Genomic DNA, 27,163 nt, shown 5'->3' with positions numbered 1-27,163 from the left:
CTCCTGGCATGATTCAAGTTTTAAGAAAAACCTAGAGTCTTCCTAGTTGAATCTCACTAATTATTCTTCCCTGAATTCTTCCATTCCTTTCCCATCAGCTAGCCACCCCAAACCCAGACATTCTCCTTAATTAACATTGTTCCCAAGGACACAAATAAACATGTCTTTGTAGTCTCTTTTATCAAAAAAATTCCCTCAATTTGTAAGCAAGTATTCATGAAAAAAACAATGTTCTATTGTAGTCTTTCAAACTACAAGTTATATTTCTCAGTCCTAAGAGTTACATTTTTTTTAATAACCATCCCTATCCACCAGAATTTCCCTGCCTTTTAAGAATCGTGGGAGTTAGAGATCATAGTTGTTTTGTTTCTCAAATCGAACTTTCCAGCCTTTTATCCTTAACTGTCTGACCCAAGTTGCAGGCACCCCTCCATACAGCTTATCTAACCTAAAGGCTCACATCTATCTCTGGCTACGTTATGTTATTAAGTTACTACTACATCCTGAGCCAAAGCCTCTGCTGTCTGTTGTTCTCAACAAGACTGTCCTCCAGGTCATTGAAGCCAGGCACAGAGCTTTCTTGGTCCCTCATTAAAGAGAGGTTGACCTGCTTGATTTGGATATATCCCAGATGTAGAAGCAAAGAGGACATTCAAGAACTATACATTGTTTTCCCTCTGAGGGGCTGATGTTCTAGCCTGAGGCCAAATGATTTTCTCATCATTAAAAAAAAACCCTTAATATGTCAAAAATATTTTAAGCCCTTGCCCATGTAATTGTAACCCCTCTGTATGGTATTTTCACAATAAAAATATTTTAAGCTCCCAATTGAATGTCCACTTAATTGAAAGAATATTTGATAACCAGAATCTGAGAAAATAGTGTGAACTTGAAGCTCATTGTGAAGGGATTTTTGGTAGATGGCTTTCTGCCTAAAACCCTAGCATTAGTCTTTTGACTTTTTAAAAAATGTATTTTATTGTAAAAAATAGTATATAGAGGGGTTACAGTTACATAAGTAAGGTAATGAGTACATTTCCTATCGAGCATTGTTACCTCCTCCTTTGTTTTCCCCCTACTATCCCTTCCCTCTGTACCTTCCCAACTCTCTCACCCCCCAAGTTGTAAAGTTCATTTTCAACATAGTGTCTTGTACATCTCATTGTTACAATAGGTCAACCTGTATCCTTGTTTCAGCATTTTGTTATTTCCCTTCCCCTCCCCAAATTAGAAAAATATATATACAAGATGCAGGGCACAACTGTCAAATACATGAAAACAGGGGTTGTACCTTGGGAGAAGAACATACAAGAGAAACAAAAAATCACATAGTACATTTTAGATACGTTAAAAACAATAGCAAGAAAGAAAAAAACAAGTTGTGTCCCTATCTTGGAGTTCATTTCACTGAACATCATCTTATATGGTCATATGTACATAGCTTTTGACCTTTTCTACTTGTCCTCGACTTATACTAGTTATTGCAAATAAGGGAAACAATGAGACCTATGTTTCTATGGGCCTGGCTTACTTCACTTAATTTTTTCCAAAAATATGGCTGACTTCAGTACTCTTAGGCCTCCAGGAAGGAATTGGTTTCTATAGCCAAGTCCCAATGGTGTGATATTGAAACAAATTGCCTGAGGGCCAGTCATTTTTATCTAAGTCAAGTAGAATTTGTTTCCTTTCCCTTAACCTTTCTGATGAGCATGTGAAACAGAATTCACATTTAGCCTTTAGCAGGGCTGTGAAAAATAGCACAAGCTATCAAATACCCAGTATGTACATGTCCAATTTGCCATTCATCAAAGCTCTGAGCCACATTAGTGCTACCTGTCTAGCCCAATCAGCTTGAGTGTGATCAAACCAAACCCAGTCTCTGGGATACGGACTGTGTCTTCTCTCTTTCAGACTATATTTCTAGATTTCTGTAGCTGTTGATAGTTGCCCAGATATAAATAAGCAAGAAGTTTGGATCTCAGTGATGTTGCTGAGGACAGGAGAGACACCCCAGAGACAGTCAGCAGAGAAAACAGATGACTACTTTCAGGGCACAGACCACTCAAACATGAAAACATGGTTGGCAGCTAGAACATGTAGATATAGAGGCTTTTCCCCCATATATTTTGGGTGTTTTGAGACAGAGTCTTGTTCCATAGCTGGCCTCAAATTCACAATTCTGACTCAAGACTTCCAAGTCTGGGACTATAGGTATGAACCACCACACCTGGCCACAACTTATACTTATATAGACAAGAGATTAATTTGATTTGTCGAAGGTAAGAATTCAGGCAGAAATGGTGGTGATACATGCCTCTAATCCCAGTTAGGCAAAAGTTCATGAGCCTACCTGAAAAACGAAAAGGACCCAGTGTGTGGCTCAAGTGGTAGAATACTTGCTTACCAATTGGGAGGTCCCGAGTTCAATCCCTAATTCCACAATAAAATAAAAATAAAATAAAATATAAAAAAATGAAAAGAAAGATAAAGAAATGGACAAAGAAAGGAAAGAAAAAAAGATACTCATACAACTCACCAAGAATCTGTCCAGCCAAGAATCTTTCTGCTTTTGTCTTACCTTTGCTTTGATACTACAGACTATGGTAAAACCTTTCCCCAGTAAAGCATCCTGAAATCCCCCCTTACTTGATGTGGTCATTGAGTGTATCCCACATTATGTCCCTCTTCATCACCACCGCAGCACGTCTGACTCTCAGCGCTCCTCTTGAGGTTGGGGGCTCTGCTCCCTGTCTAGGCATGCTTTCTTCTTCTCCAGGTCCCTCTTACTCATCTCTTTTCACAGGTAGCACCCAATCAGTGTGTGCCCTCTCCAGAAGGTAAGCCACCTTGAATGTGGATTTCTTTGTTCCTTCTTCCAGAATGGGTTTTTGTCGGCCTGGTGATCCTGGGAATTTTCCTCTTCTTTGTCCTGGTGGGGATCTGCTGGTGCCAGTGCTGCCCTCATAGTTGCTGTTGCTACGTCCGCTGCCCATGCTGCCCAGATTCTTGCTGCTGCCCTCAGGCCTGTGAGTAGAGACTCCATCTTACAGCTGTGTGATCTGAGTTCCACTTCTCCCTTCTTTCCTTCTATCCAAAAAGTTGGGTATCCCAGATGCTCTCCTGTACTGGAAGCCTCTGGCTCAGGGATGACCATTCTTGCTTTCCTCACTTACATACATGTCTTCATGTTTCTTATTCACACATCACTTCATGCATTTTTATTCTCATGGACACAACTGATAAAAGGAAGGGCAGGTTCAAGATGTGAGGTTGTGGGATAAGGTTTTGCCCTCTCCTCCAGACATTCAAGCTAGAGGAGATCTCTGCTCATGCAGTGATACTCCTTAATTTATAAACAGATGGTATAAACTGTGGCTTCTGGTCACTATCCAGCATTGAGCAATGAATTTTACATACTCCCATGATAGAATGGGCCACAATAGAGACTAGTCCTTATTTGGAGATTCAATTTTACCTTAGTAAGGTAAGGTAGTGAAGCCCAAATAGGCATTAAGTTTAACATCTATTACCATAAACCAAACACATCATGAAAAAGAGAGGCATACTGGTTATCCTTAGCATCTGTAATGAAGCAGTGTTAGGTGGAGTCAGGTTATTGGCTCTGCTTTTGAAATCACAGAGCAGGAGCCATATGCAATGCCATTGATGACTTTGTATCTCCAAAGGAGGTTCCAGCTCCTCCTGGAAACAGCCCTGGGAAGTTCCTGTGCTAGACCTCTCTCAGGGAGACTGAGTGGAGTTCAAATAGTGCTGCTCGGAGTGGGCTTCTGGTGTCATTGGAAATATTGCTGTAACAGCTCCCAGAACCACCTGATTACTCAGATGTCAGGTACTAGACACTGTAATTTCATTTGTGGAATTACAGCTTTCAGTGGAGTTGGAGGAGGCCAAGTGAGAGTGGTTCTGATGAGTCAGTTTGATCCAAGGAAAGCAAATACACACCCATCCAGGAGCTTCCCTGGAGTATATTGCAATGAGTTTGGTCTGAGGGTGTGGAGGGTGGGATGACATAATCTCTCTTGCTCTTCATCTCCCTTCGCAGTGTATGAAGCAGGGAAAGCAGCCAAGGCCGGGTACCCTCCCTCTGTCTCCGGTGTCCCTGGCCCTTACTCCATCCCCTCTGTCCCTTTGGGAGGAACCCCTTCATCTGGCATGCTGATGGACAAGCCGCATCCACCTCCCTTGGCACCAAGTGACTCCACTGGAGGAAGCCACAGTGGTAAATGTAGTTCTAGACTTCCTTGCCTCTCACTTGTCTTGGCCTCCATCCTGGTTCCCAAACACCTCAATGCTGTATCTTTGGGAAAGTATTATCTCCATTAAAAAAAGATATTTCCGGTCATGTTAGATATCTTTTGGAATGCATACTGGGCTTTCCAAAGGCTGCAGAACACTCTGACCTCTGATTACTTCCTAGGTTTCTTAGTAACAAAATCTATAAGAAAAAACAGTAAGGGTCCCTTTTAAATATTCATCATTTGGTAGTTGGCCCTACCTAGTGTTCAAGTCTGATCTAGGTGTGAAAAGGGATATGTAGAATAAGCAGTATGCCCTCATCAGGGAGAAAGAATGCATCTTTATTAAAGCAATTAGCTACTGAAGAGTATGGTACTTAGAATCCAGAGATGAAAAGTTACAGTCTTTGAAAAGGAGATGAGATTTGAGCTGGATCTGGAGGAGTGAGTAGGATTTAAGCAAACAAAGTAGGGGTGCTGAGTGTCCTGAACAGGATGGCTAGTATGCTGAAATCCTAGAGCTGGAAAAACACAATATAAACGTTTCATAGTATCAAACTTGTTGCAGTGCCTGGAAGAAGATGGCAGGATTTGGGGAAGCTAGCTTAGGGAGGGCCTTGAAACCCCTCCAGAAGAGCTAGGGTTTGGAGGAGTGAGCATCTGGGAGCCACCCTGGGCAGACTTCTGAGTGGAGAGGTGGCAGGATGAGGAGTAAATGTGAGGGAGTAAGCCAGAGACTCCAAGCTCAGATCTGACTGAGGTGGTTCAGCTGTGTTATCTGAGTATCTGGTTTGTAATGGAGACTGTGGGAATTGAAATGTCTTTGCATTTGTGAGAAAAGCAGTTGTGAAAAAAGCAATGAGGGGTTAGGCAATGAAAGAAAGGGAAGCTTCATGATGAGCCCAAGTTGTGTAGTGGTACAGATAAGAGAACTGGTTTGAGTGAAGAATAGCTCTATATGGAACATGATGAATTTGTGCCATGGTTGGGAGTACATGTGGAAGGGCAAAGTAGGGAGAAAATATAGAGGCAATTGAGGTGATTTCCTGGAGGTAATTGAGTAGGATTACTGAGGGGTAGTGAAGGTGAAGGTTGTATGTGTAGTGGATTGATATTTCAAGTCTTGCAAGTGGATGAGCCAGAAGAGATAGTGAAACAGATGCTTCTTCCCTGGAGAGCTCTGCATGGCCTCCAGTGGGTGGAGGGAAAGGGCATGTAGCCCATGTAATGAATGGCCAACACCTGTCTGTAGAAGGAGTGGCTCTCCTCAATGAGTAAATGGTATTTGTGTTTGTCTCTCTCTGGAACTATTAGTAGAATTCTGACGTCTGAGGCTAGGAATGACTCACAGACTGAGAAAAGTTAATGATCAAGGATGCACAGGGAATTCAAGAGATAAAGACAGTATAATCCAATAGTCCAAAGGAAGGAGTGGGCCAGAGAGACATTAATGGAACTTGTCTCAAATTCTCTATTTGCTACTTTCTTTCTCTCCCCATCTTCTCTTTCCTTCCTTCTCAGTATAACCCCATTGTCCTTACTGTTTAATTTAAAGGATAATCATAATAAAATTATTTTTATTCAGAAGCTGACAGACACTTCCTTTTTCCTGTTTTCGTTCTTTTCAGAGTTCTTTCTTGTTGAAGTTTAATTATTTTGTCCCCATACTAACCAACTATACCTAGGAGGGGCTTATTGAAAATAGGAAAATGTACTCTTTCATTTCACAAGAGCTCTCAAAGAAAGGACATTGAACAGTTTAGTGTCATCCTGCAGGACATATTGCCGTCTTCTGTACTGTATCCTGAGCTCATTCCCTGTCCTTATTGTCTTGGTTGCCTCAGGATTCCTTGTTGATGAAAGCACTTTCAGATATTAATTTCATTCAGGTATAGAAGAAGATGTGCTTAATCCTGTGCCACTTTGTCTAGGAGTGAAAAAAAACTTTTCTATGTCCTCATCCAGCAAGCTTCTCCTTGCAATTCTATCAGCTACAACTATGTCCCATGCCCATTCTTAAGCCAGATGGGCTGGAACTGTCAAAACTCACTTTTTAGGCCTAAACAACCATCCATTCACCTTAGGAAGTGAACAAAGTCAGGCTCCATTAGCAAGGAAAAAGAGGAAAGATACCAACCAGTGTTGCCATGACAACAGCTAGTCTGTGACCCATGTCATCGCTGTCTGGTTGAGTCAGAACAGAGCTCTTCATGGTCTCCAAAGGCACCTCACTATTCTCATGGTCTCATGGACAGCACTAGTGTTAGCATGCAGCTAATTTTTCTTTAAGAAAGGTGTATTATGCCAATGTAGGTTATTTAAAGAATGCTAAAAATGTTAAGAATGCTGATTTATAAAAATGTAAATTTAGTATGCCACGCCAATTGTAAAGTAATCATGTAGCAACAGTAATTTTTCAGATTACATTTGTCCACAATACTCTCTTGAACACAGTATAATAAGCATCTTTGATGAGCTATATATAGTATAACCATTTGGCTGTATGGAAGAAGAGGCACCTGATTCATTCTTCCATTATTTGTAATAGTAACTGTCTTCTATGTTACAAGAAAACAGGCTCTTATTCTGCTCTAAACCTATCCATTTAAGCTTTGTCAAGGTTCCCTATTCCCTAATCAGCTTCTACCCTGTTCTCACCTCACTGCTCCAGCCTTTCCATCTATGGTGATTTTGCCCTATCAACATTTGCGAGATGCTCAGATTTCTCCCATTAGAATAGAGCAGCAATTTACAAAACATCCCGTAGTCTTCTGGTGTTGTTTCCCTGTCCCTTTCTCCTCTTTACAGCCAAACTGCCTGAAAGAATTTTGCATATTTAATGTCCCTATTGCTTCTACTCTTACCTCAGTTACTTCCCATCTTGCTTTTGCTTTCACCACTCCAGAAAACACCTGTTGTCAAGACTGCTTTATTGCTCGATCCAATGGATTCCTTACCTCTCTTAATTTCTTACCCCTTTATTTGTCACCCCAGGCTCAATCATCTTTCTTTGCCTTTCTCAACACTGCCTTGGTTTTTCTGCCTATCTCTCCAAATACTGGCTACTAAGGAGCTCTTGTGCTTCTTAGTCATATATTTGGAACTCCCTTTGGACATCTCCACCTGAATGTCTTGCAGACATTTAAACTCAACTACTGTTTCTCTACTTCAACTCAGATTCTTAGTGGTTGGCATCAAGTTCCATTTAGCAGCCCAAACCCATCCTTATTCTGTATCCCTTACTTCTCTTATCTAGTTGGTCACTGAGCCCTTCAGACTGTAATGCAGAATAACCTCGATTTGGCTTATTTTCCTCCTTTTCTATGGCAACTATCCTAGTCTCTGCTGCTACCTTCTACCTCGCTTAGGGCAATTATCTCCTACTAGTTCTTTCCATATCTACTCTCTGCCTGGATCTAATCCATCTTATTTCAGTCTCCCTGGACTTTACTCATTCTTCTTACAAAATAACCGACTAGTCAAGTAGGGTTTTGAAATGTCATTTTCAAAATTAATAAGGATTTGTCTATATATATGCCTACTGTACGTATACAGAGAATATGTAAATTTTAAGAATCACTTCTCCCACAATTGAGCTGCTGTCACCCTGGGGGTGGAATCTGGCAGCTGTTCCATCATCCATAAACAGCTTTATTTAGCTCATTAAGATAGGACAGGAAGAACAAGGCTCTATCCATGGAAGTCTACCTCAGAGGTTTTTTTCCCCCCACTCAAATTTTGTAAGTTGGATTTCCCCTGTAAAAGAGAAGTTAATTACACCTTAATTGGGTCAGAAGTAACAGTTCAAATTTTTTCTTTTCTTTTCTTTCTTTTTTGTGAGACTGGGATTTGAACTTGGTTCCTGATGTTTGCTCATTGGCTATCACTCTACCAACTGAGCCAGGCCTCTAACCCCCAGCTCAATTTTTTTTAACAATAGGAGTTTTTGACATTGTAGTTTGGCATTAATGGGAATTATACCTTGTAAAGTCAAAGTTGGCAAAGCTGAAGTATGAGGAGCCACACCAACTACATGACTTGGACCACACCAAATTTGAAAGCAGAAAGAAATCATCCATTGACCTTAACTGAAACATCATCAGGAAAAAAATCATTTCCAGAACTGCTGGATTTTGGCCAGTATTCTAGGATATTTTTTATGAAGATACTGCCACATGCATAAGAGAGTTCTTTGGTCTTCAGACAAATTATAGATAAAAATCAACCTGACACCATATGTTTTCTAATCAGGAAACATTCCATGGAAGCTTACAATTTTTCATTGCCCTCAAGGAATTTATAGCCTTGCAGGGAGGTTGATGGGACCTTGTGAAAATATGAAGTAGCAGAAAATATGAAGTAGCATATGACAAGACTATTGTATAACAGAGGGTCAGAATATAAAATCTTGTCTTTGGAGAAAAGGGATCAAGAAAAGTTACCTGGCCAGGTGTGGTGGCTCTTGCCTGTAATCGTAGCTACTCTGGAGGCTGAGATCTGAGGATCACGGTTCAAAGCCAGCCCGGGCATGAAAGGCTGTGAGACTCTTATCACCAATAAACCACTCAAAAAACCAGATGTAGCGCTGTGGCTCAGGTGGTAGAGCACTAGCCTTCAGCTGAAGAGCTTAGGAACAGTGCCCAGGCCCAGAGTTCAAGCCCCATGACCGACAAAAAAAGAAAAGAAAAAAAAGAAAAGAAAAGTTACTTGGTGATTCATATGCTCTTGAGTATATATGTGGCACAGAGCCAGTTTCTACCAGAACGGGAGAATAACTTAGACAGAGCTTACCACTTACAAAAGCTCTGTAACTTTTAATGGGAGAATTGCTTTTATCTACTATAACCAAATGGATGATGCTCCCCAAAGCCTCAAGATCCATGATTTGCCTTTGTCTTTTTTGACAAAGAAATTTGAATTCTTCAAATCATGGGCTGCTGTGACTGAGAAGTATCTAGCATAGCCAAATATCTTTATAATGCCAGTACTGAAAGATAAAACTCCCATCTTCCCATGAGGCTGTAGTTATTGTAACTTTTCAAAGACCTATAAAAATCAAATTTGAATCTTGAGGAGTATAATTTTTTCTAGTGATATAGAAAACAAGCTAAGCTCTAAAAATCTAAAGTTACAATTAACTAATGATCTTCCAGCTGCTGCTCTGCATAGCTACTATCTCTTTCCCAGGAGATAGCTGGTCCATAGTTCCTTATACCAACCACTTATACCACCCCCCCCCAGTCTTTATCTCAGCATCATTGAGTTACCATAAAAGTGCTTTACATATCAAGAACACCTGAATAAATCCATTGCTACAGGTAGAATAAGCTTCTTCCCCAATGCCTATAGTCATGCTAGGATTCTTAGAAAAGAAGCAATAGTAATAACCACAAAACTTATCCAAAACTACCTGTTTGTTCAAGCTACCATTCAAACTTCCTCCTTTCTGTTCAGAATTTTATAATAAGCCAACCACATGGCTTCATATGTTATACTTTGTAATCCATGAAATTTACTTTTGGCTCCCAGGTTCTGTTCATTCATCCACTCATACTTCCATTCATTCCTTTGGGCATACATGTTTTGAGTGTCTGTAATGTGCCAGGCTCTATGCTAGGTATTAGGGATACAGAGAGCTAGTAATTGTCTTCAGGAAGTTTATAGTCTAAAGATGGATAGTTTACTGAAAATATTCTATCCAAAGACATCATTAACCCCATTCCATTCCCAGGCTTCCAATAATTCAATGAACACTCATTAAGGGCCCACTGTATGCAAAGCACAGTCCCTAGGCACGCGATAAGATTGTCCTTTAAAAAAATCTTTGAGAAGATTTGGCATTTATATAAATAACTTGACACAAACTAAAACATATTAAGAGCCATGATAAAAGTTCAAATAACTTATAGATTAGGGAAAAGATTGAAAAAAGTCAGAGACAGAATATGAGCATTAGAGAAAGCCTTTTGGAAGGGGTAGTATTTTAAACTACCCCTAATAATTACAAAGAGCTCAAATTACTCTATTGATTGATCTTAGTTGCCCTCTCTTTTTGAAGCAATTAAATGAAAACTGAATCCTGATAAGTCTTTATTGGAGGTCCCTTAATTACAAGATGCCCTATTTCCTTTTTCCCAATCCTGCACCTCATCCATTAGACATAACTGCCTTAGAACAGACATAACACTTCCGTGGGATAATTGCATTTTAATTGAACTGTCTGTACTACTCTGTAGACGCCTCTGCAGAGATGGAAAAATGTGTGGCGTGATAAATAAAATTTCTGCTAATAACTGCTTCCACAGAAGGGTTTTGGATCTAACCTCTGGGAAAAGATGCCACAAAATGGTATGTGCTGAGACTCAATACATTTTTCTAAGTCATTGCACAATTTGAGATGGATGTGGACTTCCCAGTATACTCTCAGATGGAAAATCAGTGCACCTGCAAAGGGCTGTGTGGGCGACTTCTGTCTTCATTGCCTGTGATTAGAGTGCTGTGGAATTTTATATTTTAATCATCCATGAAAATAACTTAAGAAGAGCTTTGTCCACATTCAGTGTAATATATCCAGAGACTATAAAGCAGGACTTTTCCTGGAGGTTCAGACATTTGTGTGTTGCCTTTAAATATTTGTCAGATTGCTCATTTATGTTCCATAGTACAGTCTCAGTAACCAGAAGTCAGGACAAGGGCCAAGTTGAAGGGCCATATACTCCATCCCACACCCAAGAGCATTTCCTACTGTGGGATTTTGTTCTCTTGTCTTTTTCAATCTACTCCTCCCCACTCTCCCCCAACACTATCTATTCCCCTAGGCTGTAGAGAGGCAAAATATTCTAACAGAGTTAAACTTCAATCAATCCAACTAATTGGTTCCAGCGGTGGTTCTTCCAAATTATTCCTAGACAAGCTACGAAAATCTTTTGAGCCAGTGTTTTCCAACCACAGAATGTAGCTGCTGGCAGAACTTCCTTGAGTGGTGCAGAAAAACAATCATCCATGCAAACATTTAGCACAGTACCTAGCACATTTTGGTGCCAAGTAAATGTTATCTAATTATCACTATTGTTCCATCCCCATTTCATCATTCCTTTCATTCACATTCTGTTTTTTTCCTTTCTCATAGCTGTGCTTTAGGCCTGCTGCCTGATCATGCTTGGGGCTGGCATTGGACTAGACTTAAATGAGATGGGGCTTATACCCCTCTTGTCTGACAATATGAGTGCTGGAGATATGGAATGTGGTATTATCTTTCTTGCTTTAGCTTTGCTTTTTATTAAACCCTGAAAATAACACCTGCCCATAACTACATAGCAGCAGGTTGAATTAATCATGTCTAAAATATGCTGTTTCTTTTCCTAAAAGGAAAATGCTAAAGAAATAAAATGGAACCATGATTAGAAACCCATGTGTTGTGCATCTTGTTTTGTACCACTGTGTATATTGCCTATAATCTAATATTAGTTCTTAAGCATGTACCACCTAGTTCAGAGAATTTTTGTGCCATCTCCTTGGCAACTAAAGGCTTTCACACCACCTTTGTCAATGTCCCAGATATTTGGGGATCTGTTTCTGTTACTCAGGCACCTACCAAGTGAAGGTGTGAACCTCAGACTGTGGAGTGACATGTGCTGTCAATCTAGAAGTGGTCTTTTTTAGTGTGGGTCTAACCCTATCTTGAAACTCAAAAGCTCTGAGAAGATGAGCTTTAAGTGGAGCTGTAGGAGGTTAGAAGTTAGGAAGAAGAAGGTAACAGATGACTGAAAATATTCCAAAGGTTTTGTTATTGACCTTCAGGTTCATCTATTCCAGAGTCACCCTCCAATCAAGGGGAACCTCAGGTATGCCCCTTGATGTATGTAAGGATAGATTGTTATTTCTAGGTCATTTTAAAATGAGTTGTTATAAATGGGAGTTATGTCTTCTACTTGGAAAAAATGATTGGAGGTTTACTTTTCCTGATATCTTCCTTTAGGTTTTTTTATTTCCTGCTAACCTTCTTGTGCTTTTCTTAACAGTTCGCAAAGGTTACCGGATCCAAGCTGATAAGGAGAGAGACTCCATGAAGGTCCTGTACTATGTCGAGAAGGAGCTGGCTCAGTTTGATCCAGCCAGAAGGATGAGAGGCAGATGTGAGCATCTGTTAGTTTCATGTGATCTGTGCATCCTGAAGGATTTAGTAGCTAAATCCTGTTGGTTATCAAACTTGGCAGCCCTGAGCCTGCAGAGTCAGAACTAGCAGAGGTGCTGGGGACTCCACTGAAGAAACTAGCTTTGAGTATCCAGAAGGGAACAAAAGCGTTTTTTATGTAAATGGTGGAGCAGTCAAGTACCTTTGTTTATGCCTTTCCCTGGGTCAATGTTGATTGCTGAGGTAATGTTGTTAGGTCTTACTGTGGGGCAGTGTTGATTACTGAGGTAATGTGATTCTGGAGTTTGAAGTGATTCATTATAATGGACTCCCTGCTTCCCTTTTTAAAAGATAGTAACTTAAGATGTGAAGCTTCCATATCATTTTTCTCCCCAATACCAAGGGCTCTGATATTGAACAACTCAGTTGCTGGCTTGCAACATGGAGGTCCCAATGAGATTGAAAGAACAAGTCTGGCAGATGAATCTGGGAAAAGATGCCCAACCATAGAGATTGATTGAGGGTTGAGCAGAGAGGCTGATCCTCTTATCAAAGAACTCTTTAATTACTAAGTCAGTGAGTGGCAGAGCCCCAACTCTTAACTTACCCAGAGTCCTTGGAGACTCTGCAGCTGACACAGCTGATTCTTCAGGGTAGCTTCCAAATTACTGTCTATCATGGGAGGCAGAACAGGGCAGGCCTGACATGTATGGGCTAATTATCAGGGGGTGCTGGCAGGCGTGGTAGTGAGGTCACTGCATGCTTTCTTTGAACCCTACTCTTCTTGGAACCAATGAGAGACTTGATGGAGTTGTTGGGGAAACAGTCCCAGACTAGAGAAGCTTTATTCAGATTAAGGACAACATATTCCACCCAGTTTGCAATGCTAAATTCATCCTGTCTGTGTTGCATCCATTGCTGCATCCTCCCACCGCCCTGACTATAAAAAGACCATCTCCAGATTGGAATGTCAGGAATGCAGATGTCACTGCTCTTGACAAGCTAGTTGTAACAGTGTTGTCATGGATCTCTGAAAGGGACCTGAGACAAGGAGCATCAGGGATCAAGGACAAGCCAGGGCAGGAAATCAGAGGTCAGAGTAAAGAATGGATTTTAATTTGAGTGATGTCTCTTGAATGGCTACTTTGATTAAGAGTCTCCAGCGTGACAGCTGGGCATAAGGTAGTGGACTTGTAGAGCCAAGAGAGCCTTTAGATACAGTCCTCAGATTATCTACCTGTAATATGTACAGATGAGAAAACAAAAAAACTAGAGGAGTGCTGTGACAAAAACAGGAGTAGAATCCAGTTCTCCAGATTCCCAGTCTCATGATCTTTGTGCCATAAATTGTGAATGCCTATAGTCCCTCTTAAAATCATAGACTTCTTATTTGTAGGGCTGCAGACTACTGGAACTAGAAGAGACTCTGAAGTTACAGTATCTGCCTCCTTCATTTTACAAAGGAGGAAAGGGAGGCAAGATGAAAAACTAACTCAAGGCCAATGCCAGGACTGGAACCCAGTCTGCCTGGCACCTGCAGGTTGCCATCACAGTAACCGTGCAGAATGAGGCAGGAATGTAGTTCAGTCTACTTCAGGAGGTTCATTCTTTTTCTGAACAGCAAAGACCTAGGACAGAGCTCATTATCAAATGGATCTTAAGGTTTTATGTTCAGATAGGGGAGACATAGATTCTGTAAGAATTGGGAGCTGATGTACATATGACCATATAAGATGATGCTAAGCGAAATGAACCCCAAGATAGGGACACAAGAGGTTTTATCTTTGTTGCTATTGTTTTTAATGTGCTTACAATGTACTGTGTGATTTCTGGTTTCTTTTGTATGTTCTTCCCCCATAGTATAATCCCTGTTTTCACTCTATTTGATTCCAGTGCCCTGCATCTTGTATATACATTTTTCTTATTTGGGGAGGGGAAGGGAAATAACACAATGCTGAAATAAGATTCAGGTTGACCCATTGTAACAATGAGATGTACAAAACACTGTTGAAAACGAACTTTACAACTTGGGGGAGGGGAGGGAAAAATTGGAGAGGTGGGGAGGGAAGGGATGGTAGGGGAAAAACAAAGGAGGTGGTAACAATGCTTAATAGGAAATGTACTCATTACTCATGCAACTGTAACCCATCTGTGCAGTATCTTTACAATAAAAATATATATTAAAAAATAATCGGGAGCTGGAGGTCCAAGCTCATGAATGGGCTACCCATTATTACCCTCCTTTAACTTGCCCTTATAGATGGTGGGTTGCTCCTGGCTATTTAATCTGGGAACTCCTAGAGCAGGGGTCAGAAAACAATGTTTCCTGGGCCAAAGATATTTCAATTTCTGTTTATATAAATAGTATTGGAACACAGCCATACCAATTCATTTAGGTATCTTTTGGACTTCTTGCATGCTAAATGGTAGAACTGAACAGTCATGCTGGTTTGACTCACAAAGATTGAAACGTTTATTCCCTAGCTCTTTTATTGATTATCTGTATTCAACTTAGCAGAAATTTTAGTTATTATGAGTGATCTAACAGTGATAGCCCTTCTATCTGCAGAAATGAAAAGATTAGGTATTTCCTGAAGTTCAGAAATGTTCGGAGCCAACAATATTGTTTTTCAGCGGACTATTTTGGCACATTTTAAATTTCTTTTCTTCATGGTTCTCAGGAAATGAATTCATGGGAGTCAAAAGAAAAGGAATGTTCTAGATTTTATTAATCTTGAGTTATTTTCTCTTAAAATAGACACAACTATTCTTGAGAGTGTTGAAAGTTAAAAAAATTAGATTATAATTCAAGTCCAGTGGATTATATGATTAGAGTGAATGAAACTCGAGGTAAATGCAGTGTCTCTGTTGATAAGGAACTGGGAAGTCAGTTCCATGGACCCCCTCCTTTTGTTCCTGGGGTTTTCCAAGGATATGGGAGAGGACAGGGCAGGGACGCAAAAGGGAAATGGAGACGTACATTTGTGCTCCCTACAACTTCTCTTGGCTTACTTTTCCCTCAACGGCCAGGCCTTAAACCTAGTAACTGTTGTTTTTAATAATATTTTTGAAGTCTTAATGGAAAGACTTTAGAAAACAAATGGATTCAGTTACATTGCAACTAGGTTCACTAGATTTGTTTTTTTAAATAAATTGAAATTCAATATATTTCTAACTTCTATAAATAGTTTTTTTTCTTAAATTCTTTCCAGACTGTTACTCTAATCCCTGTTCCTAAGTAGCTTTTTGCAAAAGTTACTTAGGAAATGAGAAAAGCTGTAACTATGCATCCCCTTTACATTTTTAGGCTGGGGCCAAAACCGAAGTTTCAGCCCACAGGACATATGGACGTTCCCATCCACTTTGCTTCTCACACCCCCAAACAGCTGCCTGGCCACACATACCTGGATTCGTTTGGGGGAAGGAAAGGGGTCTGCCTAGGTCATGGAAGTAGGCCTGGTGCCACTGGGGCAAAATTGTCTAGATTTCCAGATAAGCATGGTCTAAAAGGGAGGTGTAATGATCCTTTGTACTTCCCTTTGATCTTGACTTCTTGTTTTGTGGGGAGGAGCACACTGCAGGAGGGTAGAATGGGGTTTCTCTAAGCCTGCTGGCAGTATTGGCTCTAAAGGCCTCATCTTGGGATTGGGCTGGCAGTAGGGAAGAGGCGGATTCTCTTTGCCTCTTTTGGCTCAACCTGCCTGGGATCCTCACAGCTCACAACAGAATTAGACAAGACAAAGGAAAACATTTGAACAAGGATGATGATGTACTAAGGAACCAGCTGCAGTGGGTCAGGTTCTGGGAAGAGTGCCTTAGGTAGAACAAAAACAATTGTCCTCCTATTCCAAGAACAGAGCATGTAGGAAGCCTCCCTCTCTGTAAGCAAGTCGAGTTTGAGCTGAAGCCAGTTCCTGTTGAGCTAGGAGCACAAATACTAGTAATGCATGTCGGAAGCCCACCTTCAGGGCTGAGACTCTCAGGCAGAGTTTCTGGAACCCCCAGTCCTATCCCTTTCTGCAGACTTGTCGAAACTCCTGTCATGCCTGGTTTTTGTTCTGCAGATAACAATGCCATGTCAGAACTCAGCTCCCTTCATGAAGAGGATAGCAATTTCCGCCAGTCCTACCATCAGATGCGAAGCAAACAGTTCCCTGTATCCGGGGACTTGGAGAGTAATCCTGACTACTGGTCAGGTGTGGTGGGAGGCAGCAGTGGAACAAGCCGGGGACCCACTGCCATCGAATATAATGAAGAGGATCAGGACAGCTTCAGGCACAGGTGATGGTGGTGAGAGGGAAGGAGTGGAAGGCAGGGCAAACCTGACACCACTGTTGTATGCTATTATCTGTCTTCCATACATTCAGCTACATCCTTTCTACAGGCCCTGGAATGCCCCCTTCTTACATTTACTACACTCTGGGGGCACCCTGTGCCAGAGTAAGTGATCATTCAAGTCCCTTTAATGAACCTTGACATCATCTTTGCCTTCCTCATATATTTTACCCTGTAAGCTTTTAAAATTCTCAACCATCATCTCTATAATGTTGTTTTTATCATTTCTTATAGCAAAAAGCAAATCACTTTAAATGCCATCATTTTATCATGTATCTCTCCTAATTCTAAAAGGGAGATTCTGTTAATATCTTTCTAGTCAGGAGGAAACAGAAACTTAGAACCAAGGTGGTGAGACCAGAGAATTGGAGAGGCTAAGTTTTAACCCTGTTACTTGTGGCTGCTTCCCTCTGAATGGCCCTATCAACATGCACCTGGCCACTTTGAAGGGCAGTAAGGGTATCACCTTTCTCTTACCAACTGTAGGCATTCCTTTAGCCTCTTGCTTTAAGAGTGAAAGGTGGCCCTTGGCTTTGTGGGGGAAATAGCCCTGTCTGTGTGTCACCAAATATTCCATTCTTGTAGGACCATAGTTATAACTATTGCGACGTATACTGTAGCACGGGGGATGAGTGAACAGAGACATGTGGCAGTCAACCCGAGGACACATCATGTCAATTAGAAATTCCTGTGTGTTTCAGGGCTCTATAGACAAAAGTACTTCTAGCTGCACAACTCCATCATGAGAGGGAAAGGTTGCGCCCCCCCCCCACTAGACAGGTCTGAAGTGTGGGACAGACCTCCCTTCCAGCCCTCGTCTCTACGGGCTTTTCCAGGGCAGTCTCAAGCTCGCTGTTGCAAGCCAGGCAGGCAGGGGTTTGCTCCAGATGCGGTAACCCATGCACTCACTGACCTGGGCTCTATCCACAGCCAACAGCGCTCCAAATCAGAGATGCTGTCCCGGAAGAACTTCGCCACCGGGGTGCCAGCCGTGTCCATGGACGAGCTGGCGGACTTCGCTGATTCCTATGGGCAGCGCCCTCGCCGTGCCAATGGCAATAGCCACGAGGCCCGGGCCGGGAGCCGCTTCGAACGCACGGAGTCGCGGGCGCACGGGGGCTTTTACCAGGACGGCTCCCTGGAGGAGTATTACGGCCCTCGCAGCCGCAGCCGTAGCCGCGAACCCCTGACCGACGCCGATCGTGGCTGGTCCTACAGCCCCCCGCGCCGGCGTCCGGCCGACGACGCGCACCTGCCGCGCCTGGTGAGCCGGACGCCGGGCACCGCGCCCAAGTACGACCACTCATACCTGAGCAGCGTGCTGGAGCGCCAGCCGCGGCCCGAGGCCCCTAGCCGCGGGGGCAGCCTGGAGACGCCGTCCAAGCTGAGCGCACAGCTCAGCCAGCGCAGCGCCTCCTACTATGCCTGGTCCCCTCCGTCCACCTACAAGGCGGCCGCGCCCGAGGCCGACGACGACGAGGACGACGAGGACGCCGCCGAGGACGCGCTGCCGCCCTACAGCGAGCTGGAGCTGAGCCGGGGGCCGTCCTACCGGGGCCGGGACCTGCCCTACCACAGCAACTCGGAGAAGAGGAGGAAGAAGGAGCCCGCCAAGAAAACGGTGAGCCCGCGTCTGGCACTGCCGCTCTTCGCAGCATGGCAGTGTCACTGTCCCCAGGATGGGCCAGGGGAAGGACCAAGTGGAAAGACACCTCTTTCCCCCACCCCACGATCCCCGGATGGAGGGCCAGGCTAAGGGGGCCCAGTTGTCCTGCTTTGAAGAATTTGCCCACGGATGTTAAGTAGACCCAGGTTCATTGCTCTCCCAGGTCAGGTGAAGGAAATTAAGCTTGGGAAGATGGGGCGGGAGGAAATATTTTTTTTCCCCCTTAAAGGCAGAAAGTAGGCCCGTGTAGATTTTACAGAGGCATATGACCAGCTTGCCGGCGCTCTCTCCTCTCTTTCTCCTCTCTCTCCTCTTTCCCCTCTCTCGCCCCTTTACCCCCTCCCTCTCCTCTCTCCTCTCTTCTGTCTCTCAGCCTGGAGCTTGAACTCTGGGTTTGGGAGCTTTCGCTGAGCATCTTATTGCTCTAGGCTAGTGCTTTACCACTTGAGCCACAGTACCACTTTGGTCTGAGTTTTATTGGAGATGAGTAAGAGTTTCATGGACTTTCCCACCCTGGCTATCTTCAAACCTCCATCCTCAGATCTCAGCCTCCTGAGTTGCTAGGATTACAGGTGTGAATCTGGCTCAGCTTTATGATTACTATTTGAGTCTTGTAGTTTACTTGCTCAGCAGGCACTCTGGAATAACAGGAATTACTTTCCCAGCCTTCACCCCGTTTTAGTTTTACTTTTAGGTTTTTATCCCCCTCCCCTTTTTTATCAGATGAAAGTCTGACTTTTTGTTCAGCCAGCCTCAGAACATTCTCCTAGACATGCACCATCACTCTGAGCTTATAGTTGAGACAGAGAGGTCTTGCTAACATTTTTACCTCAGGTTGGCCTTGAATCACAATCTTCCTAATTTCTGCCTCCCACATAGCTGGGATTACAGGCACAAGCCACTATGCTTGGTATGACTAGCTCTGAAAAGCATTTAGCATCATGCAGGTGTTACCACTTGCCTTTACCTGGGCTTCTGTGGTCTGTGTACATGTGCTCCCCATGTCCTGCCTGCCCCTTTGAGTGAGGGTTTGTAACTCTCATTAAGTTCCTAAAATAGCCCACAGCCCAGAATTATTCTGCCCATCTTGTGTGTGTGTGTGTGTGTGTGTGTATCCGTGTGTCCGTGCATGTGTGCATGTGTGCACTGGCTGCTCCTCCTCCTCCTCCTCCTTCTCCTCCTCCTCTCCCTCCTCCTCCTCCTTCTTTTCTTGTAAACTTTGAATTATTTTTAATCTGTTGCTTTATTTATGCAGCTTGTAGTTTCATGTTGTGCTTTTTCTGCTTTTCCCCAGAGTGACTTTCCAACAAGGATGTCCCTTGTGGTCTGATGTTCTCTCTGGAACTCTAGAGGACTAGAAATGACATGCCGATGGGCTGAGGACAAGATACAGCTCTAACAGCCAGCAGGCCCGGGACTTTCTCAGACACCACCTTGGAAGATTTTCTGCTTTCTATTTTGGCAAGGGATAAGGGGCATCCTTTAAAGGAGGCTGATGCCAAACCTCAGTGCCCATCTAACTCACATGAGAAATGAATCAAGAAAACAAGAGACGTGTAAGACCATCCATATTCAGAGTTTCCACCCAGATCTTGTCCTGCATACCTCCTTTCTTAGTGGAACCAGGACTCCACATCCACTTCTAGAAGGCAGTTAGCTCTGAACTACTCATCTCCAGAAATGGTCTACACCCACAGTATGCTTTTCTAAACCTCCTGTGCTATGCTTAGCCACACAAATTTATTACTATTAGAAGGCCTTCTGTTGATAAGGGAAGATTACTTCAAAGTAAAATATATTATTTATTCTCATCATATTCCAGTCACCAGTCAACGACTGTTGTTATACCAAAATCAGAAGGGCCTTTGGTAAGCTCAATAATGGTGACCTCCTGGATGATCACTGGAATGGCTTCCATTTGCTGTTCTGAATCATGGTTTTTAAGTGCTTGGACAAAACAGAGTAGAACATTTTGAAAAGCTAAGTGACTATATATATATATATATATATATATATATAATGTATATGTATATATGTGTATATATATATATATACGTATATATACACATATATAAACACACATATATACATATATATACATATATATATATTCCATTCTGAAGATGTAATCTGCTTTGTCTCTTTCTGCTGTACATATTGACATCCAAGTCTGGACTTTAAGAACTCTTTTTCCCTTAATGGGCTTTGCACAGGCCGGTGCCACACATACACCTTAGCTTCCCTCTGCACTCTGATGAGGTTGTAATCAGGTGCTTTTGACAAGTGCATACAATATGCACATGAAAGAGAAGAGGGAGAAAAAGAAGAGAAAGAAGTAATGCAACATGAGGAACGAGAAAGGACTTAACTGGAAAATAATATATTGTCTCCTTATATTTTGAATGTGGGCCATTTTCCCCACCAACACCACTCAGTCTTTTCTAGATTTGTAAGTCATCTACCAGGAGTTGTTTCTGCTATCCTGATTCCACCATCACAGGAAATCAGGGATGTGGAGCCTGCATCTCTTGGCTTCACATGACTACCATTATAGATGCTTTGGGGAAATGAAGGATATTGCTTTCTTAGCAAGGAACACTTAGTTGCTATCCTTGCCAAAATGGTAGATTTTTTTCTCCTAAATCCCCAAAGCTAGACCCTCTGGATTTGGTAATTTGTGTAGATTGCTACACAAGTGGCTACAGACTCTTCCATCTTCATTTTTAAGAGGTGCAATCTTTTTATCTTCCTACTCTGAATCTGGAGTTGGCCTTGTGATTTGACTTGGCCAATGACCCAACAGCATAAGTAAAGCAAGCGGAGGCTTGAAAATTCTAGTGCATCTTTCCACTCTTGTGTCCCTGAGGACCTTGCAACCACCACTAGGGTGGATGGACTTTTCACTTTGCTGTGGGACATTCTACCATTTTTCCTTCTGCATGATGAGAGAAAAGATCCTAGTTACCCATGTCACTGTATGTAGCAGCTTATCAACTCTCAGCTGGTTGTAAGCACATGAGTGCCCATCCAAGACAAACAGAAGAAATGCCTAGCTGAGCCTATCCTGAACTGTGTTTTCTTACTGGAGGCATGAAAGTCAGGCTCACACTCTATGCTCATTTCTCTTCAAGAATGGAGCTTTTTCCATGTTCATTCCTGAATCCCTTCAACCTTAAATGTCTCACCTGCTTCAATTTCTTTTACAGACATTTGATCATAGCTTTTGCTCTGCTATGGAAATTTCCATCACAGTTTTTTTAACTCCATGGTGGGACATGTTTGGGTCAAATCTCTGGAGGATGATGATGCTTCATCTTGCCATCCCCTAATCTAGCAAGTGGTCATTTTCTTACTTACAGGTCTACATTACCTCTGAAGAAGATTGGTCCACTTCAATTTGGTCTTCTCCAGAGCTATCTGACTGGAGCTCAGAGTACCATTCCACTAGTACCCATTGTACTTCATGACATATTTTTTTAAAACCCTACCTGTGTGATGTTATAAATAATCTGCTGGGTGAAAGTTGGAGAGATGAGCTGGCATTGTTGCTTGGAGGAGAATTGGCTTACCAAGGACTTCATGGCTGCTTTGGCCTGTCTTAGAACAAACAGGAGGATAGTTCAGCCCAGTGCTGGCACGTCCAAGGGCTGGAAGACACAAGCCATAACCTTGGTGCTGAGTTTTAGACCTGCTGGTGTCCCTGGCCTCAGAAAACCTAGGTCTGGTCTGTCTGTTTGGGCCCCAATTCAATATGAAAAAACATCATTTTTAGTCACCAGCTTTGGATTTCACCTTGCTCAGGCAACTTTGGAGAATACTGGATAGCTGCAGTAGCTATTATTACTGTACACTGAGCACTGTGACAGGCTTCTCACCACCAAAGAGCCCCATAGCACCAGCAGCAGAGACCAAATATATTGCTCTTTTAAGCCAGGGGCATATATGATTTTGGTGAAGGTTGAGGAGAACAATGAAAAAGAATTATTAAAATTGGAAACCTCCAATTCCAAGGATAACGGAACTATAGACTGACAATTAAAAATGCAAAGAAGATGGTAGGCTAATGAAATAACCTGAGTGGGGATGGGGACCAGGTTCTCTGTAGGGCTGCATGAATCACTCTGGCTTTTCAGTAGAGAGAAAAAGCAGTTGTTTCTGGGTATGTGGACAGGGAATAGGGCTGAATAGACAAGGTAAAACTTACCTATCTTTGGTGCCTGTGACTTTGTGCTAAATGTTCCTTTTTTCCCCTCTTGATAGCATGTCCTGAATAGGAAGTGCCTATACATGTTAGCTTCCTTCCTGGTTTTACTGGATATAGAACAGTCTTGTGTAATGAGAGAGATGTGTTCTCTGTCCACTAAGTGGGGAAGTTATATGTCCCTCCAATTTATAGGGAGAAGAAGACGTGCCCAAAAAAAGAATTAGGAGATTCTATTCATATAATAGGAAATAGTGTTATGGATACTTTACAATAAACTCAGAGATTTAAAATGTTTTATAAAATCTAAATGGGAATATTTTGATATTTATGTGGTATGTGTGTTCATTCATATAAAGATATGCCTATAATCCAAAAAGCCAATCTTCAAAAGTCTGAACTGAAAAGAAGTAAACTAGGACAGGGTGGACGAGCATCAGGGAACCAGAAAGATGATGCAGGGGCTGCTGTGTGTACCTGTGAATCACAGCTGAGTCAGGATGAGGTGGGGGAGGGAGTGTGGAAGCAGGTGATGGGAAGTGTCCCCTGGTGGATGGACCACTTTTCTAGGCCATACATACCCTCACTAGGAAGCTGGGGACCACTACCATGGACCAGGACGTGTGTATGAGCTTTTCCACACAAACACATTGATGAGTACTCAGTATCTGCTTCCCTTGGGGCTCAGCCTTGCTGCTCAACATATCACCACCCACTTACCTAATACAGGCAGTTCTCACTTGAGAGGTGGTACCTCCCCACCTTTTCCTCACTCTGTACTTGGCACGGGACTGGGCACACTCAGGTGGGAAGGGACAGCCACCCAAGCCCAAGGCTTAGAGCCACATCACTATGTATTACTAGTAGTCTGCAAACTCTACATAAAAATCTGATTGGATCTTAGGCAGCTTTTGAGAGAGACTGGGCTAACAGATATTGTCTTTGGTATCTGCCCTCCCCTTTAATAGATGGAGAAAGTATCAACCTATTAGTGATGTCTGAAGTTTGTTGGATCCTTAGACTCTCAACCTATAGATCATCCCTGCTGGATCAGTGTTGCCTCAAATCATGAAAATTAAAAGGCATTTGGGGACCCTGCCTTGGAGATGGATTAGGTGTGTCTTATATCAGGGCTTATGCTCTGAACCAGCATCTTGGGAGAGATCTGTCATCAGATGTATTTGGGAAGTGTTGCTCTGAACCATGCCTCTGGGGCATCTCAAGCAGCTAACCCTAAGGCTCCCTGGGATGGTAGAATATTTTTCTCCAGATATCTAAGTGAGGTTTCTTATCAAGCCCTTGGTGCTGGCAGCAGTGAGGCACCCAGCTGTCTGGCTATGACCCTGAAGATTGGTTCACCAGAGTCCAGTACAGGAAATCCCTGTACATGTGAGAAAAAGGAATTAGGAGCTCTCTCTAGGAGCCTGTTCTAGATGTTCCCACTCCCAGAGTAGTAAACTGTTGTGACAGTCTCAGATCAGACAACAAGAATTGCAGGTAATTTTCTCATTCCCTCAACGCCATTCTGAACAAAACTTAGATCATAAATAGAAAGAAAGGAGGCCATTGGGGAAATTGCAGGTGTAAATCATCATTACAGCATGCAAATGATCAGCCTTGCTAATTAATATCATGTCCACCTTAATGCCCAAAATGGGTAAGCAAGTTCATGTATAACTCCTTCCAAAATGAGATTTAAGTGCTGCCAGAGTCTTACAGGAATTGGAAATTGATTTATAAACATAGAATATAGAAATCCAAATTCACTTCAATAATAGCCCAGGTACTTATAGCCCCAGAAGAAAGAAGTGCTTAATTTTTTTCCTGACAGGATCCTACCTCCTAGTCACCCAGGAAAATGATTAATGAAGCTGGAAATAAGTTGCTTGTAATATCAGAGTAGAGGAAGGATAACATTGAACAAGGTTAACTTTAAGCAAAAGCCTGAGCTTTAGCACTGCCTGAGGGTGATGTAATGGTCAGAACTAATAATACATGTATTATTTTTATGATATGTTACTGTTTAAAGACTACTTTCACATGTATTGTTACTTGTTTTTCCATGAAGCCTCATGCAGAAGCAAGGTGAATGTTATCCAATCATACAGAATGAAAAACTGAGGTTGAAAAGCTGAGTGATTCACTTACAGTGAAGTGACTTTGAAAGTCATAGTGCCAAGTCTTTTGTCTAGGGTTCTCTTCAATTTCTACAATGCCTGAGGGACTGGACTCTGGCTTGTTCTCTTTACAGCAAGATATATGGTGAGAAGAGTCCTGAACTCAATGTTCACTTCACTCTTAATGTCATCAATGGCATGAAGCTATGAACTCAGACCCCTGCTCCTTCATCTATCCAAGACCATTCCTGGAAGCTGTCCCTGAGGAGGAGGCAGCTTTCCTGAAGGAAAGCTTTATTTTCAGCCTCCATGCTCTCAAGGGAAAAGGACTTTCACAAATACATGTGGAAGCCTTTGCAATCCTTGAAGAGAGCCAAACTACAGATTTTTCTGGACTTGGAATTGCAGGTTTGGGGGCGGGAGCTGCTTAGGAAGAAAAATATCTGGCATCTTCACCCTATTTCTAGATTTGTTGGTAGAACTAAGAGTCAGATCATGGAAGAGAGACAGGGAGGGGAGGAGGAGAAAGCTGTAGCAGTTTAACTACAAGTTTTGTTAGAAATGTCTTAGTGGGGCTGGCTGGACATAAGGTAGATGTGGATTGACTCATTTCTTCTGGAAAGGCTAAAAAGACACAGAGCTTCCCTTTCCTTGACTGTAAGAAAATCTACTTGATTCACAAAAAATATTAAATGTGACACCTGTGGGAATAAAGAATAAGCAGAGAAGACACGAGCCCAAGAGGAGCAGAAATCTGCTTCCTGAGAGTCACCTGCCCAGTTGTTTTGTGCCTTGTCTGTGACATCAAAATGGAATCGTTCCTGTCACTGTTGCCCATCTATCTATCTATATATTTTTATGTCAGATTTACAAAGTGAATTTGATTGTAATGTTTTAAATTAAATAAAGCATTTTCACCTACTTTTGTTATCAAGAACTCATCATTAAAATGCCGGTGGGTCATGATGATCTGCCATTAGAGGGTCTCTGCTAGGAAAAGTCATGAATGTAGCACACATCTTCCTCAGAATAGGGTAAGTACTATGGTATAGAGGAATGAGTAGTAGGGGATTATGGGAGAGAGAGGAACCAACAGAGCATAATGTGTGTTTGTGCAGACTTTAGTGATGGGGCCTGCGTACATTCTGTTGGCACTGTTACCACTCTAATGGAGGAGGCAATGGGGGCTGGACAGTGTGGTACGACTGTACCTGGCTTATTTTCACAAGGAAAACCAGCATCTGCCTGATAGAAATTCTACTTGGGAATGGGACAAAGGAAGCTCTTCGTGGGAGGACATTTTAAGTTCTGAAGAGATTTGAGAAATACCACAGCACTATAATTAAGAGAATGCAATTAAAAACCTTTGTTAGCCTAAGAATTAATAAGTACCTTAGGGAACTGTTCACCCTCTCTGATGGTCAGGCTTTGTCTGGGGAATCCCAGATTTTAAGGTCCTTGGTGAATAGAAAACTTGTCCTTGCTTGGAGATCTGATCTTAATTCAGTAATTAAAGTATTAACATGTATGTTTAACTTAGATTCTGAAACAGTTTAGCTCTGAATACCTCTTCAGGACTTCCATGTTGTCTGTGCTTTAGCTGACTTTGTTTTTCATATATAAATATACACACACACACACACATATATACACATGAAATACATATGCACAGATATATACTCATATATATATGTATTTATATATATACACACATAGTAATGTGTGTGTGTAGGTTTAGAGTCATCTACTTTTTCTTAATTTTTTAAATGTTTTCATTGTAAAGGTGATGTACAGAGGGGTTACATAAGTCAGGTAAGGAGTACAATTCTTTTTGAACAATGTCATCTCTTCCCTTGTTTTCTTCCAGATCTACTTTTTCTACACATCTCTCCCCCCCCCTACATTTTAGATCTTCCTTTTGAAATATTTTCTCTAAATGCAGGGCTCGTTAGTGCTGATCTGTTGGTAGAATACTTTTAAATACTGTAAAAAGAAAACTGTTAGTTTTTGTAGATCTAAATAAAAGTCTTCATTATTTTTAAAAATTACATTGGTAGCCGGCTGCCCGTGGCTTATTCCTGTAGTCCTAGCTACTCAGGAGGCTGAGATCTGAGGATCACAGTTCAAAGACAGCTCAGGCAGGAAACTCCGTGAGACCCTTATCTCCAATAAACCACTAGAAAACCGGAAGTGGTGCTGTGGCTCAAGATGTAGAGAGCTCACCTTGAACTGAAGAGCACAGGGACAGTGCCCAAGCCCAGAGTTCAAGCCCCACAACTGAAAAAGAAAAAAGAGGGTCTGGGTAGGTGGCTCAGTGGTAGAGAGCTTGCTTTGCATGCCTGAGACCCTGGGCTCGATTCCTCAGCACCACATGAGCAAAATGAAAAAAGCCTGAAGTGGCACTGTGGCTCAAGTGGTAGAGCGCTAGCCTTGAGCTGAAGAGCTGAGGGACAG

At 42.3% G+C, this 27,163-nt stretch overlaps 1 protein-coding gene across 1 annotated transcript in view; it reads left to right on the top strand.

The window, feature by feature from the left end:
- Ildr2 (immunoglobulin-like domain containing receptor 2) overlaps positions 1–20,306 on the top strand; it is a 56,902-nt gene extending 36,596 nt beyond the window's left edge. The window contains exons 5-10 of the mRNA XM_013021781.1: positions 2,880–3,026; positions 4,064–4,240; positions 12,278–12,391; positions 16,455–16,671; positions 17,656–18,346; positions 19,686–20,306. Of these exons, the coding sequence (XP_012877235.1) occupies positions 2,880–3,026; positions 4,064–4,240; positions 12,278–12,391; positions 16,455–16,671; positions 17,656–18,346; positions 19,686–19,721 (1,382 nt within the window). The 3' untranslated portion in view covers positions 19,722–20,306. The remainder of the gene's footprint in view (positions 1–2,879; positions 3,027–4,063; positions 4,241–12,277; positions 12,392–16,454; positions 16,672–17,655; positions 18,347–19,685) is intronic.
- Positions 20,307–27,163: the final 6,857 nt, after the last annotated feature.

The sequence above is a fragment of the Dipodomys ordii genome, unplaced genomic scaffold, assembly GCF_000151885.1.
Source record: "Dipodomys ordii isolate 6190 unplaced genomic scaffold, Dord_2.0 Scaffold57, whole genome shotgun sequence".
Classification (NCBI taxonomy): Eukaryota; Metazoa; Chordata; class Mammalia; order Rodentia; family Heteromyidae; genus Dipodomys; species Dipodomys ordii.
This window is presented reverse-complemented; position numbering and strand designations above follow the sequence as displayed.